At 39.8% G+C, this 16,613-nt stretch overlaps 1 protein-coding gene across 1 annotated transcript in view; it reads right to left on the bottom strand.

Annotated features, from left to right (window-relative positions):
* Positions 1–5,426: 5,426 nt before the first annotated feature.
* The window catches only part of LOC109423341 (protein brown), a 30,293-nt gene continuing 19,106 nt past the window's right edge, over positions 5,427–16,613 (bottom strand). The window contains exons 5-8 of the mRNA XM_062854238.1: positions 15,875–16,132; positions 15,652–15,763; positions 6,556–6,919; positions 5,427–6,295 (exon numbers count right to left, since the gene is read on the bottom strand). Coding sequence (XP_062710222.1) covers positions 5,913–6,295; positions 6,556–6,919; positions 15,652–15,763; positions 15,875–16,132 — 1,117 coding nt within the window. The 3' untranslated portion in view covers positions 5,427–5,912. The remainder of the gene's footprint in view (positions 6,296–6,555; positions 6,920–15,651; positions 15,764–15,874; positions 16,133–16,613) is intronic.

A 16,613-nucleotide genomic window follows, 5' to 3' on the forward strand; every position in this document is an offset into this window, starting at 1 on the left:
AGTGGCCGGTCGAGGATGATTTGCAGCGAGGTTCGCAGATACAAGTGAATTTAGACCCGGAAACAATGATCATCCACAAGGAGGATCGCGAAAATCAAAGCGGTGACCGATTCCTACATGCCGGTAAAGCGAGCAGTCAACCCAACACGGCGCTTATCGACGAACGCTAATTTATTAGGTATGTGTCCTTCTTGCCCCGGCTCATTATTTTCAATGAAAAAACTACCGAAGAAATGTTCATATTTTATGCACTTTATTGATATTTTTCATATCAATATCGATTTATTTTTGTAGATAGTAATCTGCATTACACTTTGCGTTCGATAAACGTTCGATTTATTAATGTTTTTACCATGTAATAGTTTAAATGCTTGCCCCGGGCCACCCTATGAAAATTTTTATAGAAGGTGAAATTAGGCAAGTAGGCCATGTATTGAACGAATACACCGAATGCGTGCAACTTCTACGTACGACCTGTGCTTTTAAACAGATCGGCTTGGTTGGTAGTTCATACCACCTTACCAAGACTGGCAAAAGTTTCAGGCACCCGGTTGCCTATGTATTGTTCTGTTTTCATCACAAGTTCTAACGATCAGTAGCTTTTTCGGAATTCACACTCCGTTCATAGGGGTATGTCTATATCGCGGCGTGTTCTTCCTATTAGCTTTTTCGATCTTATTGGATAGAACACTTTTCTTTTGAAGCCAAACTTTTTATATCATATTCTGATTTTTGGACCGAATTCTTTTAATAACTTGATGATTTTGTGGCTATATCGGACTATTTCTACTCAGAGTAGAAACCTAGCGAATACTATCATATCTATCATTTCATTATCCACTTTGATCTCTACTCCCTTATACTCTGAGTAGAAAAAGACCGATATAGCCAAAAAATCATCAAGTTATTAATAGAATAAGGCCGAAAAATCAGAATATTCGCTTTTCGGGAATTAGTGTGTAAAGGGGAGGGGTAAATTGGGGTTTCGATGTATTTAGTAAAAAAAACAATGAAAAAGTAGTTTTAAACTGTGTGCAACAGTATAAAGCACATCCCCTCAGTTACTATACCGTGACTTAGATCTACTGTTTTGCTCTTCGTCATGTTCAGTTAGCAAATCCCTGCATCAATTTCAGCATTTTTACATTTTTCTACTTTTCAGTTAATTTCCGAATCAAACCATGCCAAAAGAAAGCTGAAAGGGATAACTGCTCGTGAATTGTATTGCCTCAAACAGAATTTAAACTCATTTTTATATACAGAGATTAGAGGCGAATGACCCAAGTTAAAACCTCTTTAAAAAAAAAAAAAAATAATAATAATAATAATAATAATAACGTAGGTGGGAGCTCAGGTAAAATAACTCCTGGGCGTCCATGAAAAACCACCATTTGAGGAGTGGGAGCTCAAGGTAAAATATCTCCTGGGCGACCATGAAAAACCACCCTCGGCGAGCAGCGGCGCTTGAGCCAAGCTATTTAGCACTGTACTTGGAGTAAATGCCAATGCAGAACCCGTAGCTTCCGGGAATGAAAGCACACCCATATGGAGACACGAGCTAGACGAAATAGAAGAATGCGATCGCCCGAGGAGGGAGCCCCTACTGGAGCTGGTCCTGGAACGGGGGACAGAGCGAGCGGCCAGCGGCTGGAAGAGGAAGTGGTGCAAGAGCGGCCTTCCAGTCAACGGGCACAGCCCGTACCACGAACGCAGAGCAGAAACGGCAGCAATAGCAATCACCAAGGCCATGCTGACCCTGTCAATGTTGCTGTGGCTGATCGACGTCAGTCACTCACGTTAGCAGGCGGCCGACGGCAGCGGATCATGTGGACGAGGGAGATGAATATGTACGTGATTCGCTGCTATTTTGTCTGCACGAGGATGGAGACGGACACGTCCGGCAGATCAGGGATGCTGGAAATGTTCAACGAGAGATTCCCTCGCTTTGCGAACCAGCTTGACTTGAACAAGCTGTACACACGACAGCGAGCAATTATGTCTCATAATATGCTCACAGCTGCAGAAGTGGAGTGCATCAAGCTGGAAGCGCAGAGGGAATTGGGAGAGGAGAGGACAAGATCAAGCGATACGTCGAGAAAGAGTTCTGACGGGCTGGATGCATCGAACGCGAGTGAGAGTCGTGATACGACTGCACCCACTGCTCCAGGACCAACAGCAGATACGCAACGACAGCAACTACGAGACGAACTAGCGCTCCACATGGCCACAGCAGTCACGCAGTTCCGTGGGACAGACCCCATGTCCCGGCACCGAATACCAAAGCTGCGGAATTCCTATCGGTTAACAAGTGCAGTAAGCATCCTAAACCAGGATATTTTGCCACAGTACTTGGAGACCGTACAGCACCTTGAGGATCTGCAGTTTACGGTGTATTCAGCTGCGGTGGCTGTTGTCAAGACGCTGGGACTGCGGACGCGCCCGCAAGGCGACGGTGAAGGTCGTACACGCCCCAGCACACAGAAACCCGCGTGGATGCGACGTTTGGAGAACCGGATCGCCACATTGCGGACCAAGATTGATCGATTAACACAGTACAAGCAGGGGAATCGATCAACGAGGCTAGTTCGTTATGTTGCTGAAATTGTGAAGCCCGCAGAACTCCGAGATCTCACAGAAGTCAACATTACGGAGATCCTCGACACCCATGTACAGCGGTTGAGTGCTCTTGCGAAACGACTGCGGCGTTATGGAGAATGTTCGAAGCGGAAGGAACAAAACCGGATGTTCAACATTAACGAAAGAGAGTTCTACAACTGCATCCGAAACGACAAGCCTGACTATGGAGAAGGCCTTCCGGAGATTGGCGAAGTCACACAGTTCTGGGCCAATCTATGGGAGAACCCTGTCCAGCACAGCGACGATGGGATGTGGTTGGCAGAAGAAGAGCGACAGTGTAATGGAGTTGGAGACATGACCGCGGTCGTAGTAACCGCTCAGGATATACGCGAGGCTACCCGGTATACCAGAAATTGGGCTGCACCAGGACCCGATTTCGTGCACAATTTTTGGTATAAAAAGCTCACGACGATCCACGGGCGGATGGCGGAATGCTTCAACATGGTGCTAGAAGACCCCACGCAGCTACCAGAGTTCATTACCAGGGGTATCACTTATCTTCTGCCGAAGGACCAAAACACAGCTGACCCAGCAAAGTACAGACCAATAACGTGTCTTTCGAGTCTGTACAAAGTGCTGTCGTCGGTGATAGCGAGGAGGATACAAACCCACTGCGATGCCAACAACGTGATGACCGAAGAACAAAAAGGGTGTCGCAAAAACACGCAAGGCTGCAAAGATCAGGTCATTATAGATGCAGTCATTGTGGGTCAAGCCACCGATAAGCAGAGGAACCTGAGCATGGCGTACATCGACTACAAGAAGGCGTACGACTCAGTGCCGCACTCGTACCTTCTTAAGGTGCTGCAGTTGTACAAGGTAGACGGGAACGTCATCAGGCTGATGCAACACGCGATGGGGATGTGGAGCACGTCCCTACAAATCACCGACGGAACAGCTGTGTTGCGGTCCAGAACTCTCAGCATCAGGAGGGGTATATTTCAAGGCGATACCTTCAGTCCGCTATGGTTCTGCCTTGCAATGAACCCCCTCAGCAGAGCACTCAACCAATGCAACTATGGCTACCAACTGAAAAGTGGGGGAAGGAGTACAAGAATAACCCACACCTTCTTTATGGACGACCTGAAGCTGTTTGCGGAATCAGTACAGAGGCTGCATCAACTGTTGCAGCTTGTGACGGTGTTCAGCAACGACATCCGGATGGAGTTTGGAATTGACAAATGTCGGTCAGTCCATCTTCGCCGGGGTCAAGTGGTGAACGCCAGCTGTTTCCGCGTCAACGAACAGGAGGAGATTCGGAATATGGTTGAAGGCGAAGTGTACAAGTACCTCGGCTTCCTGCAACTTAGAGGTATTCGCCACACAGCGATCAAGAAGGAACTGCAGGACAAGTTCTTGCATCGTGTCAACTGTGTTCTGAGGAGCTTTCTGTCAGCCGGCAACAAGGTGAAGGCGATCAACACGTTTGCTGTGCCCCTGTTGACCTACAGCTTTGGGGTGGTAAAGTGGACCAAGACTGACCTCGAGGCGTTAGAACGAGCAGTACGAGTGGCGTTCACCAAGCACCGCATGCGCCATCCAAAGTCGTCCATTGAGAGAGTCACCCTGCCACGCGCAGTAGGAGGAAGAGGCGTCACCGATATCCAGGCACTATGTGTCTCCCAGATCCAGCAGCTGCGGGCATATTTCGTAGAAAGCCAGAACCGTCACGAAATGTACCGCACTGTATGTGAAGCTGACCACGGTTACAGCGCCCTGCATCTGGCGCAGGAGGATTATCAGCTGAACTGCGACATCAAGACCGTCGACGAGATGATCGTAACGTGGAAGCAAAAGGAGTTGCATGGGACGCACCCCCATCAACTGGAACTCGAGCACATCGATAAGGCGGCGTCAAACGCGTGGCTGGTGCGGGGTGACCTGTTCTCAGAAACAGAAGGTTTCATGGTAGCCATCCAGGACCGGGTAATTGCGACGAAGAACTATCGGCGGTACATATTGCACGAGGACGTGGAGGACCGTTGTAGGAAGTGTAATTCAGTAGGAGAAACGATCGAGCATGTCGTTGCAGGCTGTTCAGTGTTAGCTGGATCAGCTTACCTCGATCGTCACAACGAAGTTGCCAAGATTGTGCACCAACAGCTTGCTTTAAAGCACAACTTGGTCGACAGATTTGTACCCTACTACAAGTACCAGCCGGACCCGGTTCTGGAAAATAGTTGCATAAAGCTGTACTGGGATCGCGAGATCATTACGGACGTCCTCATTCGTGCCAACCGGCCTGACATTGTGGTTTTCGACAAAAGGATGAAGCGAGTAACTCTCATCGACATCGCTGTACCGTTAGACCATAATGTCCAATCAACGTTCTCCGGCAAGATAACCAAGTACCACGACCTAGCGGAGGAGTTGAAGCAGATGTGGCACCTGGAGGACGTCCGTATAGTTCCGGTTGTCCTCTCGGCAACCGGAGTTGTCCCTAAATCTCTCCTGAGGTCCCTAGACAAGCTGGAATTGAAGAAGGACCTGAACAGCATCCTGAAAGCGGTGATTCTTGGAACCTGTAGTATAGTTAGGCGGTTCCTGAATCATCACAACTGAAAGTACATCCAAAAGCAGACTCATTAGGATAAGCTAAAAAACCGGCTAATGAGATCCACAGAGCCTAATCCCCTTTGGCATTCCGATTGCCCGGGGTAGGTGAAAGTTTCCAGCAATTATTGCTGAGAAGTGCCAAAACTCTATAATAATAATAATAATATATAGAGATTCATAACCTAAATCGGCGCATTATCGCATCTACATCAGCTATTTACATTGAGCGAGAGTTACATAAGTTCGGTTTATAATGAAACTTTCACAAATTATTCAACTTTTGGGTAGTAGGTATTCAACAATTGGCGAATTACCCGGCGTGAAATTGTTAAAGGCGAGAAGTATACAAGAATCGAGGAAGAGGCAAGGTTTAAAACACTATACCGATTCACTAAAATCAACCAAAAACAACTGCTTTCCCAGCACATCTCACCCTTACTTCCCCATGAAAATCTGTGATCACCCAAGTGCGATCTATGTTGATCGCTTACACTACCAGCAGTACGCCCGAAATGAAAGTAAACCATAATGTGTTCGTAGCTTAGATTTGAAGCTGAGTCCGAGTAACTATAATTACTGTTCGGATTGTTTTTCTTTCAACCCCGGCTTTCGAAAACATAATTTACCTGAGCGTAGAAGAAGCTATTGTCTCTTTTCCGAAAAAAAAAAAGCTGTATTCTTTTTCAAAGCAACCCAAAAAGCGGATTGCTGCACGCACATCAATAGAACCCGACCCGGCGTACAAATCGCCTCAAACACAAATAGGCCGCAAAATGAATGACTAAAATTTCGCCAGCCATCAGCAGATAGTTAAAATAAACCGTTTCCAGGCTCGTTCCGTAGCCATAATCCTGCAGGACAGCTTCCCCGTCTCGCAGGCAGGTAATGTTTCGGCCCTCGTCACAGGTGATGTTTTGCACGCCTTGCCAGTAGTAGATGGAAACTCCCTCGGACGCGAAGAAGAAGAACGACAGGTACTTGGTGATGGGAAATGCAACGACATTCAAGTACAGACCACCCAGCAGGTGGTATAGGAGGAAGATGAGATTGGCGGCTTCGAGGGACATCTCCAGCGAGCCGGTGAAACAGGTGAAGAGGTAACCTGGAATGGTATGTATAATGATTATACATTATTACAAAGTTAATCAATCTGTTTTGTTAATGTCAAGCTGATTCTTATCAAATACTTATGCATCCAATAACGTAGTAGAACTGTCGCTTAGTAAATGTTGTTAACAAGTAAAGGATTGTTCTTGATTTTGTGAACATATAGCAAAAGTCCTTAAATTACCAACTGTGCATATGTTTATGTCAGATTATCTGACTCACAGGTGTTTCATAAACAAACAACATCCGACATACCATAAGAAACGGCCAGCAAACTGGCCACGGTGCTGACGGCAGCCATTCCCAAATAAGTGGCAAATCCGGTCGAAAACTGCACGCACCCGTAGATGATTCCGATGAACAGGTACGAGTAGAGCAGCGCCTTCGGAACGGTCAGCAGCACCTTGTGAGCATAATAGGCCGACAGTCGGTACATCTGCTCACCCACCTCGCGCCTTAGCAAGGGCATCTCCAGGGGAAACACGTAGAATACCCCGTAGCTGATGGTATAGAGTAGCTCACAGATCATGAGGAACAGCGCTCCCCGGATGTCTTGGATGGCCGTCTGGCTGGTGGGTGTTACGTGAAAGTAAAGCGCCGAGATGGTAATGCTAGTGGTCTAGTTGTAGTTTTGCGGGCCCCAAACGCGTCCAAATCCATCGTAGATGCATTCGGAAAAAAGAAGAAAACATAAATTATCTATTTTTTGCCGTTTGAACAGTGGTGCAGTCGTTGGTCATAAATCGATAGAAGTCATACAGGTGTTAAGTTTTTTTTATATGTTTGTTTCATTATTTATATTGCAACTGCATAACGTGATAAATTTTTTTTTGTACGGCTCGAACAAAAAAAATCTTTTGCAATCCCTCTCACTCTCACATAGGTACGGTGTCAAAATTTCGATTATTATCAAACTTTCATGTACCTCGGATCTTTCTTCATATAATGTCAGAACTATGGCTAAATAGTGGAAATGGAAAGTTTGAAAATGTACCATCGGGGAAATTTTGGTTTAGCTAAGATTTTGACTTTTTCCATACTAAAAATCCAAAAATACTATTTTAGCCTAAAATATGTCCCATACAAAATGTATGGAAAAATTTTCGCCGATGAAATATATCTAGTCTTCCGATTATGAATATGTATCCCGAATACTAGTCATTTTTTAAGAAAAATACGAGGTACATGAAAGTTCGATAATAATCGAGATTTTGACACTGTGATAGGCCGAGGTTTTTTTCATAGTTAAAAATGGCCGTTCTTAATATTCAATATGCGATTTTGTGATCCCTATAGAATCATCGTTTCTGAGAAAAAAAAATATAAATATTTAAACTCGTAGCAATAAGACAACATAGAAAGAATAACAATTTGAATAGTGACTTTCAGTTATTGCGAACCTTGGAAACCAAATGAACCACGAACAAATATCACACAAAACAGCATTATTCTGACATATTTTTCAGAGTGTTTTTATAACGATTTTAAATAACTAATTTGTTTGTGCATTCTTTCAGTTTTTTTCTAAGATGATTGCTTTAGAAGTTCAGAAATTTTCTATTTTCAAAAGTATATCCGAGAAAATTTAATAATGGAATTGCCAAATCCTCAAAGGAAACCTTAAAGAAATTTTCGAGAAGGTTCTGAAAAATTTCCAAAAGAGTAGCCGGCAGTGTTGAAAACGCCATGTTGACATACAGGGGGTGGCCAAAATGTTTGGGATAGACAACTTTTTTTTCTCTCACAAAAAAGTTCAAAACGCTGTAACTTTTCATAGAGTGCATCAAAATATCTCAAATTTTGACTGTTTGTTAACCTACTATATGTGCATGATTGGTACAATTTTGAGCTCGATTGATTAATCTTTCGCGAAGCTAGAATTGTTCTCGTAAATCACTATTTTTTAGACAACTTATTTTTTAACTGTCATATCTCGGAAACCAGTGAACCGAATTTAATGAACTTATGAATGTTTATCAACAATACACTGATGCTTCTCATGTCATTAAAATAAAGGTACTTTTTGAACGTTGAAAAAAGTTATCATGGATTGAAACTTTTTGGATCTCTTTCGAAAAAAATGTAATTTTTTTACATTGATGTCATACAATTTTAGTGTTGATATCCAAAGATTTTCTGCTTCTGTTCTGAAAATATCTCTGATAAGATATATTAGAGCCTATTTGGATTGAAAGAATAACACATTTAGTATTTTTTGTATGATATTGTAAATTTGACTTATTTTCCTCTATATGGGTTAAAATGTCAAACCGGTATAACTTTATTCATCGTGAGAAAATATTACATTTTATAAAGTTGTATCAAGTATCAATATATTGTTGATGAACGTAAAAAATTTCATTCAATTCGGTACACTGGTTTTGGAGATATGACAGTTCAAAAATGAGTTGTTTAAAAAATAGTGTTTTACCAGAACGGTTCTAACTTCGCGAAAGATTAACCAATTAAGCCTAAATTTGTACCAACCATGCACATATAATAGGTTAACAAACAGTCAAAATTTGAGAATTTTTGATGCACTCTATGAAAAGTTACAGCATATTGCACATTTTTGTGAGAGAAAAATGAGTTTCCTATTCCAAACATTTTGGCCATCCCCTGTATCTTTATACAACCACCTACAGCCCATTTCAGAAGCTGAACCAGAGAATATGGTATGCGAAAAACTGGTTCGGCTATACCAGTTCTACAAGACAGTCACGGAAAACCGCTGTTTTTCGAATATTTAAGGTGAATGTCACCAAAAATATTAATTGACATTTTTCGAAGGTAGTCCATGACATATACTTCAAATATTCGTTTTTTTCCTGACTTTCTTCTATAACTGGTTAGAATTTAGCCACACAAGTTTTCCATATACCATATTCTCAAATTCAGCATCTAAAATTAGCTGTTGGTGATTGAATTTACATACGTCGACAGCCTTACCAAGTCCCATAAAAAAAAGAAAAAAAAATGATGAAAATATTCCAAAGGAGTTGCCGACGAATTTTCCACAGAAATCCCTCATTAAATTGATTCCTATGGAATCATCGCACGAATTTAAAATGACCATGCCAAAAAAGTTCTCAAAGCAATTATTGGAGAAATTATCAAAGGAATGTCTGTTTTCTTTTGTTCCTATGAAATTCTCGATGGAAATATCTTGAAGAAGTTTTGTGGAGGAATTTCCAAAGGAATAACCTAAGACGTTCCCAAAGTAATAATCGAAGAAAAGTAAATCCAAAAGATTTACCTTAGAAATTTGCAAAGATTTGAAAAAAAAAAGACTGCTGCAGGAAATTTTAAAACCATTACTGAAGAAATCTCGTAGCAATTATCTGAAGAATTCTCAAAGGAGGATTTTTTTGCGGATAGATCTCTCTAAGAAATCGTCGAAGGTATACCGAATGGTTTAACGAAGAATGTCCGGAAAAAATGCAGAAAGAATTTCCGAAGACGTGTTCATAAAAATTTGCGAGGAAGGTTTTAGCATCATTGGCGAGTAAAGTACCAACGGCACTACCAAAAAATCTTAAAAACGACGAGCAAAAAAAACAAAATAATTCCTAAAATAATAAATAAAACGCTCAAGAAACTTCTTAAACGATTAACGAAGATACTCATGAAAAAAAATCCCGGATTATTTTCCTATGAATTAAAAAAAAAACCAATTAAATCCAAAGCTTTCAAAGAATTTGCCAAAAGATTTTTTTTTTCAAGGAAATAACAAACGTGTAACCGAAACAAATGATTGAGAAATTGCCATAGGTGATCGAAAGAAATTGCCTTCTTCGGCAATTGGCAAATCCAGTGTAATGACTCTAAAAGGAGTGAAATTGCCTTACAAGTTGCAAATAAACTATCGAGAAGATTCATTGAAGAATTATTGCCGAAAATACAAATACCTTGCATTATACCTGTACATTGTGAAAATTTTGCAGTTTTTTATTATATTCACAATTGCTCTATTAAAGTATTTTCATGCTCAAGTGGTAGTTTCAATTATAAAACAATAAGATTGTCGCCATTTATAGTGCGTTTAAACTAAAAATAATGTATACTAAAAATTATCATAATTGTTCTGGAAACATATTTTAATTTATAAGCGATTGTTTTCATGCATGGAAGTCGAGTTTGAATCAAAAAGGTGAAATTCATTTATTTTGTGAATATTTTTAGTCTTATCATTGAGCATTTCCAAATATATATATGCAATATTTCAACGTTTTAATAAAATCAATTCAAAAGCATAATATCTTTCAGATCCTTCAACATACTTGCTCTTCCCGTGAGTTTAACCTATTTGCATTCAAGTTCACAACGCGTTTTTCCTAGAAGTGCTTTTAACTTCATTTCCTTTTTTTTTCGTATTAGTTGATATTGTAATTCTGTTTATTGCAGTTTTTATTTAATTTTTTGTTGCTTTTTCTGTTCTTTTTCAAACATTCAGTACTTTTTCCATCAGCAGCTATTCAGTGGTGAATAGATTTGTTCGCGAACATACGCTCCAAACGACGGCAGCAACATGGTCAGCTGCGTATCCAACACCAACCATCGCATCGGAACCGTCATCGAAGATCGTTACGAAGCACGCGCACTCACCCGAGCCGACGGGACAGCAGCGACCAGCAGCGAGAGAGTGAGTGCCGTGAGAGCCAGCCGTGAGCGCCGCCGCCGTAGCCATCATCATCATCATCGACTCTCGTCGTCGTCGCCCTGCAGGTAGCGTGCTGATGATGATTTGTTCCATACACGTCGCGTGGGTTCTACGCGCGCGTAGAACCTTCCACGTGGTTCTGGTACGTTAGATTTTGGGTATATATATGCGACTCGTTCGCGGTCGCAAGTCAGTTGCAATTTTGATGTGAATAAGTGATAAGCGTTCGCGTGGCTTAAAACAACGCGAAGTAAAAGAGTGTAAATAGTAACAGAGAAAGAGAATAAAGTATTAAGTGTAGTGTAAAAGTGACACAGTGTGTAATCCCTCCCAGTCCGAAATTCCCGTTCTCTTTCCGCTGTACTATACCCATTACAGTCCAGTGTTCTACGCCTAAAACTCTTGTGTTCATTGCCGAACAAGATTTCTATGGGTTCCTTCTCAAACTCCAGCAAGAAAAACTTTACACACTCTTCTGGAGATTTGTTTTAAAAGTTATCGAAAAAGTTTTGTCGACGGGTAGCTCCATTGATATATCCACCGATTCTTTGAGAAATTCATTCAGGAATATTTCCAAATAATTTTTACGAAAATTCTTCAAGAAATACCTGAAGAATTTATTTTTGGAATATTTGCAAATGTTTTGTAATGCGTTCCACCAAGGATTTCCCGAAATGTTTCTCCAAGTACTTCATCTATGATGTAAACAAAGAAATTCGTGTTAAGTACTGTGCCTTTGAATTCCACTAAGAATTTGCATCCTTTGACAGATACGTATTTCGACCTCAACTGTAAGGTTGTCTTCAGTGTCTCACACTTGACTCGACTGGACTTGACTGAAGTCGAGTCAAGTACGAGATACCGAAGACGACCTTACAGTTGAGGTCGAAATACGTATCTGTCAAAGGATGCAAATTCTTAGTGGAATTCAAAGGCACAGTACTTAACCCGATTTTCTTTTTACTTACCACTAACTTTACTTAAGAGTAAGATTTCTTTCAGAATTTTCTGCTTAGATTTCTTAAGAAATTCGTATGTGAAGATATATTTGACTCCAGAGATTGCATCAAGATTTCAAAATTTAGAAGTTCCTTCATGGAGTATACCTGAAAAAATAACAATTCTGAAACTCTTCAAGTAAATTATTCACAAATCCTAAAGGAATTTGTTTGGAAACTCTTCCCAGGGATCTCCAAGATTTTTTGAAAAATTCGTTCAGTGATTCCTGCAGAAACTCCATCATGTTTTTTTTAGAAAAAATGAAAAAAAATCTTGATAGACTTCTGGAGTAAATCTATCAATGCAAGAATCCTTGAGAAATTTCTGCAGTGATTCCTGGAAAATCCGTGGAGGAATTTCTAAAGAAATCTCTTAAAAAAATGCAGACATCGCAGACAAAGATACTCGTGGATTTTTTTTTAAGAAATCCTTCATTGAGTTTCTAAAGATTCCCTGGAGGATTTTCTTAAGGAATCCTTGGAAAAACTGCTGGAGGTACTTCTGAAGGATTCATCGAAAAAAAAAACTCGTGCAGTTGATGAAGAGATGTCTTGGAAGAATATTTTAGAAAACCAATAAAGAAATAAAAAAAAAGAGATTTTTCAAGGAATCTTTGAGAAGCCTACAAGAACTGGAGAACCCTCTACAAATTAACTTTGAAACATTTCTGGAAAAAATCTTTGAATAAAGCTTATTAGTAGTTCCAAAAGATTCTCCCACCCAACAATTGCTGCAGAACTAATTGTTGAGAATATCTTTTGAAAAAAAAATGCCTAGAGGAATACTTCAAGGAACTATTGGATAAACTCCTGGAGGAACTTTACAGAAAAATCTTTCGAGAATTTCTAGAGGAATTTCCAAAAAAATCCCGAGAAAATTTCTGAAAAAATAGAGTAATCCTTTAGGTAGAATTTTGAGCAAAAATTTCTGGAACGGTTCTTGAAGATTATTTTTTATAATCTCTCTATTTTTGTTTATTTTAACTTATGCTAATTCTTCATACAAACTGAAAGTTTCTAAATTTCTGATAGAATCTCTGAATGTTTGTTAAAGAAAAATAACTCCTGGAATTGCATTTTTCAACATACGTGAGAAAAAATTCATGGAGAAACCCCTGGAGAAATTCATTGATAAATTTTCGGAGAAATGCTATAGAAAAACTCCTGAAAAAAAAATTTGGAGGAATTTACCCAAAAATATTAAAAAAATATATTAAGAAATACAAGCATAGCTTATGTAGCAATCCCTGAAGGAATTTTCTCTATAATCCTTTAAAGAATCCCATGAGGATTTTCGAAAAGAATTTCTGCGGAAACCCGTGAATCAGTTTCAGGATATTTTTTGAGAAACTCCCAGGAAAGTCCCAGGGAAAATTCTTGGAAGAATCCCTGGAGAAATTTTCACAGAAATCCGGTGACATAAAAGTTCAGAATTATTAAGAATAGACATATTTATTTTACGATTCAAATCCATAACGTTCTGCTATTTACACCGTTTAGTGAAAACTTACTACAAATAGAAATGTTCATGCAAAATTCGGGACCCAAACATATTGTTTACATGTTGAACCCACAGATTTCTAACGGGGTCTGACCGGATTTACGGAAACTTGGTGTTTTTTGGCTTTCAGTCACAGTTTCTAAATACAGACAAATACAGATTTTCTAAAATCCTAATACAGATTTTTGGAAAAAATCATCTGGCATCCCTGGCTGTCATATCTCGGAAACCAGTGAACCGAATTGTATAATTTTTTTAACATTTAGCAACGATATATTGAGTCTTAATACAAACTTATAAAATGCTATATTTTCTCACGACGAATTAAGTTATACTGGGTTTAAATTTTTCCCCATATAGAAGAAAATAAGTCAAAATTACAATACCACACAAAAAATACTAAATGTGTTCTTCTTTTAATCTAAATTGCCTCTAATATATCTGATTGACGCTAACTTGAGAACAGAAATGGAAAATCTTTGGGCATCAACACTAAAATTTATTGACATTGACGGTAAAAATACATTTTTCGAGACAAATCCAAATAGTGTCAATTTATGATAACTTTTTTCAACGTTCAAAAAGTATCAATATTTTAATAGTTTGTGAAGCATTTGTATATTGTTGGTGTAAATTCAAAATTTCATTCAATTCGGTTCACTGGTTTCCGAGATATGACTCAAAAATGAGTTGTCTAAAAAATAGTGTTTTACCCGAACGGTTCTTACTTTGCGAAAGATTAATCAATCGAGCCCAAATTTGTACCAATAATGCACTCTTGATGCACTCTATGAAAAGTTATAGCATGTTGAACTTTTTTGTGAGAGAAAAAAGTTGCCTATCCCAAACATTTTGGCCATCCCCTGTACGTATACAGAAATCGTGGTAGAATACGACTCTCCACGGATTGAGCATAATTTGCATTTATCGTGTGGAGAGTTGCCTTCATTGCTCTCTTACGGCGTCAATATGCGTTTGTGACCTCTACTCTATTCGGCAAAATTTTAGGTAAAACTGCAAGGTAAAAGTCCTCCATTCACTGCTTTTGTTGGCAGCCTTTTGAGCTGAGATAATAGCAAGTGGGTGTATCTGAGTACAAGTGAGTGTTTTCATCTCTGTCAAGAGGAATGTAAAGTTGAATTCAAAGTTGTATTCAAGATAAAATCATTCTACGAAATCTTGAATGGGATTTTGTATGGAAAATGTCTGCTTGCATTTCTTTTGTAAAATTTTCCATGAATTATGTAACCAATATGATAATAAAACATAGACTAAAGTAAACAAATAAACTACAAAGTCATCTGTGATTATGATATGTGCCACCAATAAGTTTCTCAATTCTATGTTGGGAGCTGACCTAGCGTGATGGTAAGAACACTTGACTATTACGCCGAGGACCTGGGATCGAATCCCACTCCCGACAAACTCACAAAATGTGAGTTCTTCCTTCGGAAGGAAGTAAAGCGTGGTTCCCAAGAGTCTAGGGCTAAAAATCTCGTTAATACAGATAAAAACAATCGATGTTGGCTTTGATAAAATTCTTTCATTTCTAAAAAAAGTATTCTCAGGTTTCAGGAATACCGACTAATGTCGACGAAAACTACATGAGTTCATATTCGACGACAAAGGCACTATCACCACTAGGTGGATCAATCCGTTTTTTTTTTGTTTTATTAGAGCCTCGAAAAAGGATATCAATATGTCAATAAAAAATCACGAGTAACAATCAATATTTTCCCGATATAGGGTGACTTTGGGTATTATCGGTAGGTTTGTTCTCTTTGTCATGAGTTATTTTCGACCAAACTGCCATAAACTTGGGAGTATAATTCCACTAGTTTGGGAAAGATTTGATGTCAACGTTGAGTTCAACAGATTAAATTAAACATGTCAAAGAGAACAAAACGGCGGAAAATACGTAAGTTCTCCTATTAGCTGTAGAAGTAAAATGTGTAAACAAAAGACTATTACCAGTTGATTCGTATTTTTTTTTAATTTTTCAATTAATAAAATTATCTAAACTATTATAGTTTTAACACTCAACGTTAGTGATGATAAACCCCTTTAAATGCTATTTATTATTGAAAGAAATCCATGGAATATAACATAATACAATTTTGTCCACCTCTCCTCCCAAAACATTCCCACTGTGCCCACTCGCTACCCGAACTAGATCAAACCGTGCGACTTACCAAAAACAAAAGCGTCACAATGACGTGCTGCCGAACGTTGCGAACGCTGTCGATGACGCCCCGGCGGAGCAATAGATAGAGCTGCGACGGCCAGCATGCGTGGTGATTATCTCTGTGTGTGAGGAAAGGAGAGGGGAGGGATGGAGGTAAAAATGAGGTGGCAGACGCGTGGAAATTGAGCGTTAAAACATTTAATAGGCGAAAATGGTTCGTTCCCCCTCACCGACAAAGCTTATCAATCACATCATTTTGGTGGTACGGTGGTCCCATCAGGCACTTTTTGCCAATGTTTTCCATATGGCACTTGCGCACGATCTCGTATCTCGTTTTGTTGCTGCTGTCCGTTTCTTCTCGCTGTGGCTGTGGCTGCTGCTGCTGCAGATGATGATCGTTTTCCACATGATCGATTTGGCTGTAATCGCAGACCAATTTGAAGTAGTGATCTGCGGGATTGCAATTAATCGGTAGCGGAAAATGTATGCTGAAAGTAGAAATGAAGCGCAAGGCGAAGAGAGGCTCATTAGAGGCTTTTAGGGTCATCATACTAAAATTTGTGAAAATGTTTGCGGTGGAAAAACGGGAAAAGTCGGTGGAAACTCAATATGGGAAGTAGGTAAAACATTTTAGGTTGGTTAATTAATGCAGAACTGTAGATTTGTTTGCCGCCATATGGCTGATGTCGTCAGATATCAGCGCGGTGAACTGGAATGCTTTCTAACTGAATGTGAATATGATACAGGTGATAAGAAGCGGAAGTAGCAATCTGCGTATTTTCCTAAAAGTTTGCATTACAAATAGGGTAATTTTCCAATTGTTGCACGGCTAAAAATTCGCCAATTGTTGCACACCTCATAAGAATAACATGGAGTGTGCAACAATAGGCGAGTTTTTAGCCGTGCAACAATTGGAAAATTACCCTGGAAGCAGTGATGATAGTTTAAAGACACGGACACGTTTTTGCC

Source organism: Aedes albopictus, chromosome 2 (assembly GCF_035046485.1).
Source record: "Aedes albopictus strain Foshan chromosome 2, AalbF5, whole genome shotgun sequence".
Lineage (NCBI taxonomy): Eukaryota > Metazoa > Arthropoda > Insecta > Diptera > Culicidae > Aedes > Aedes albopictus.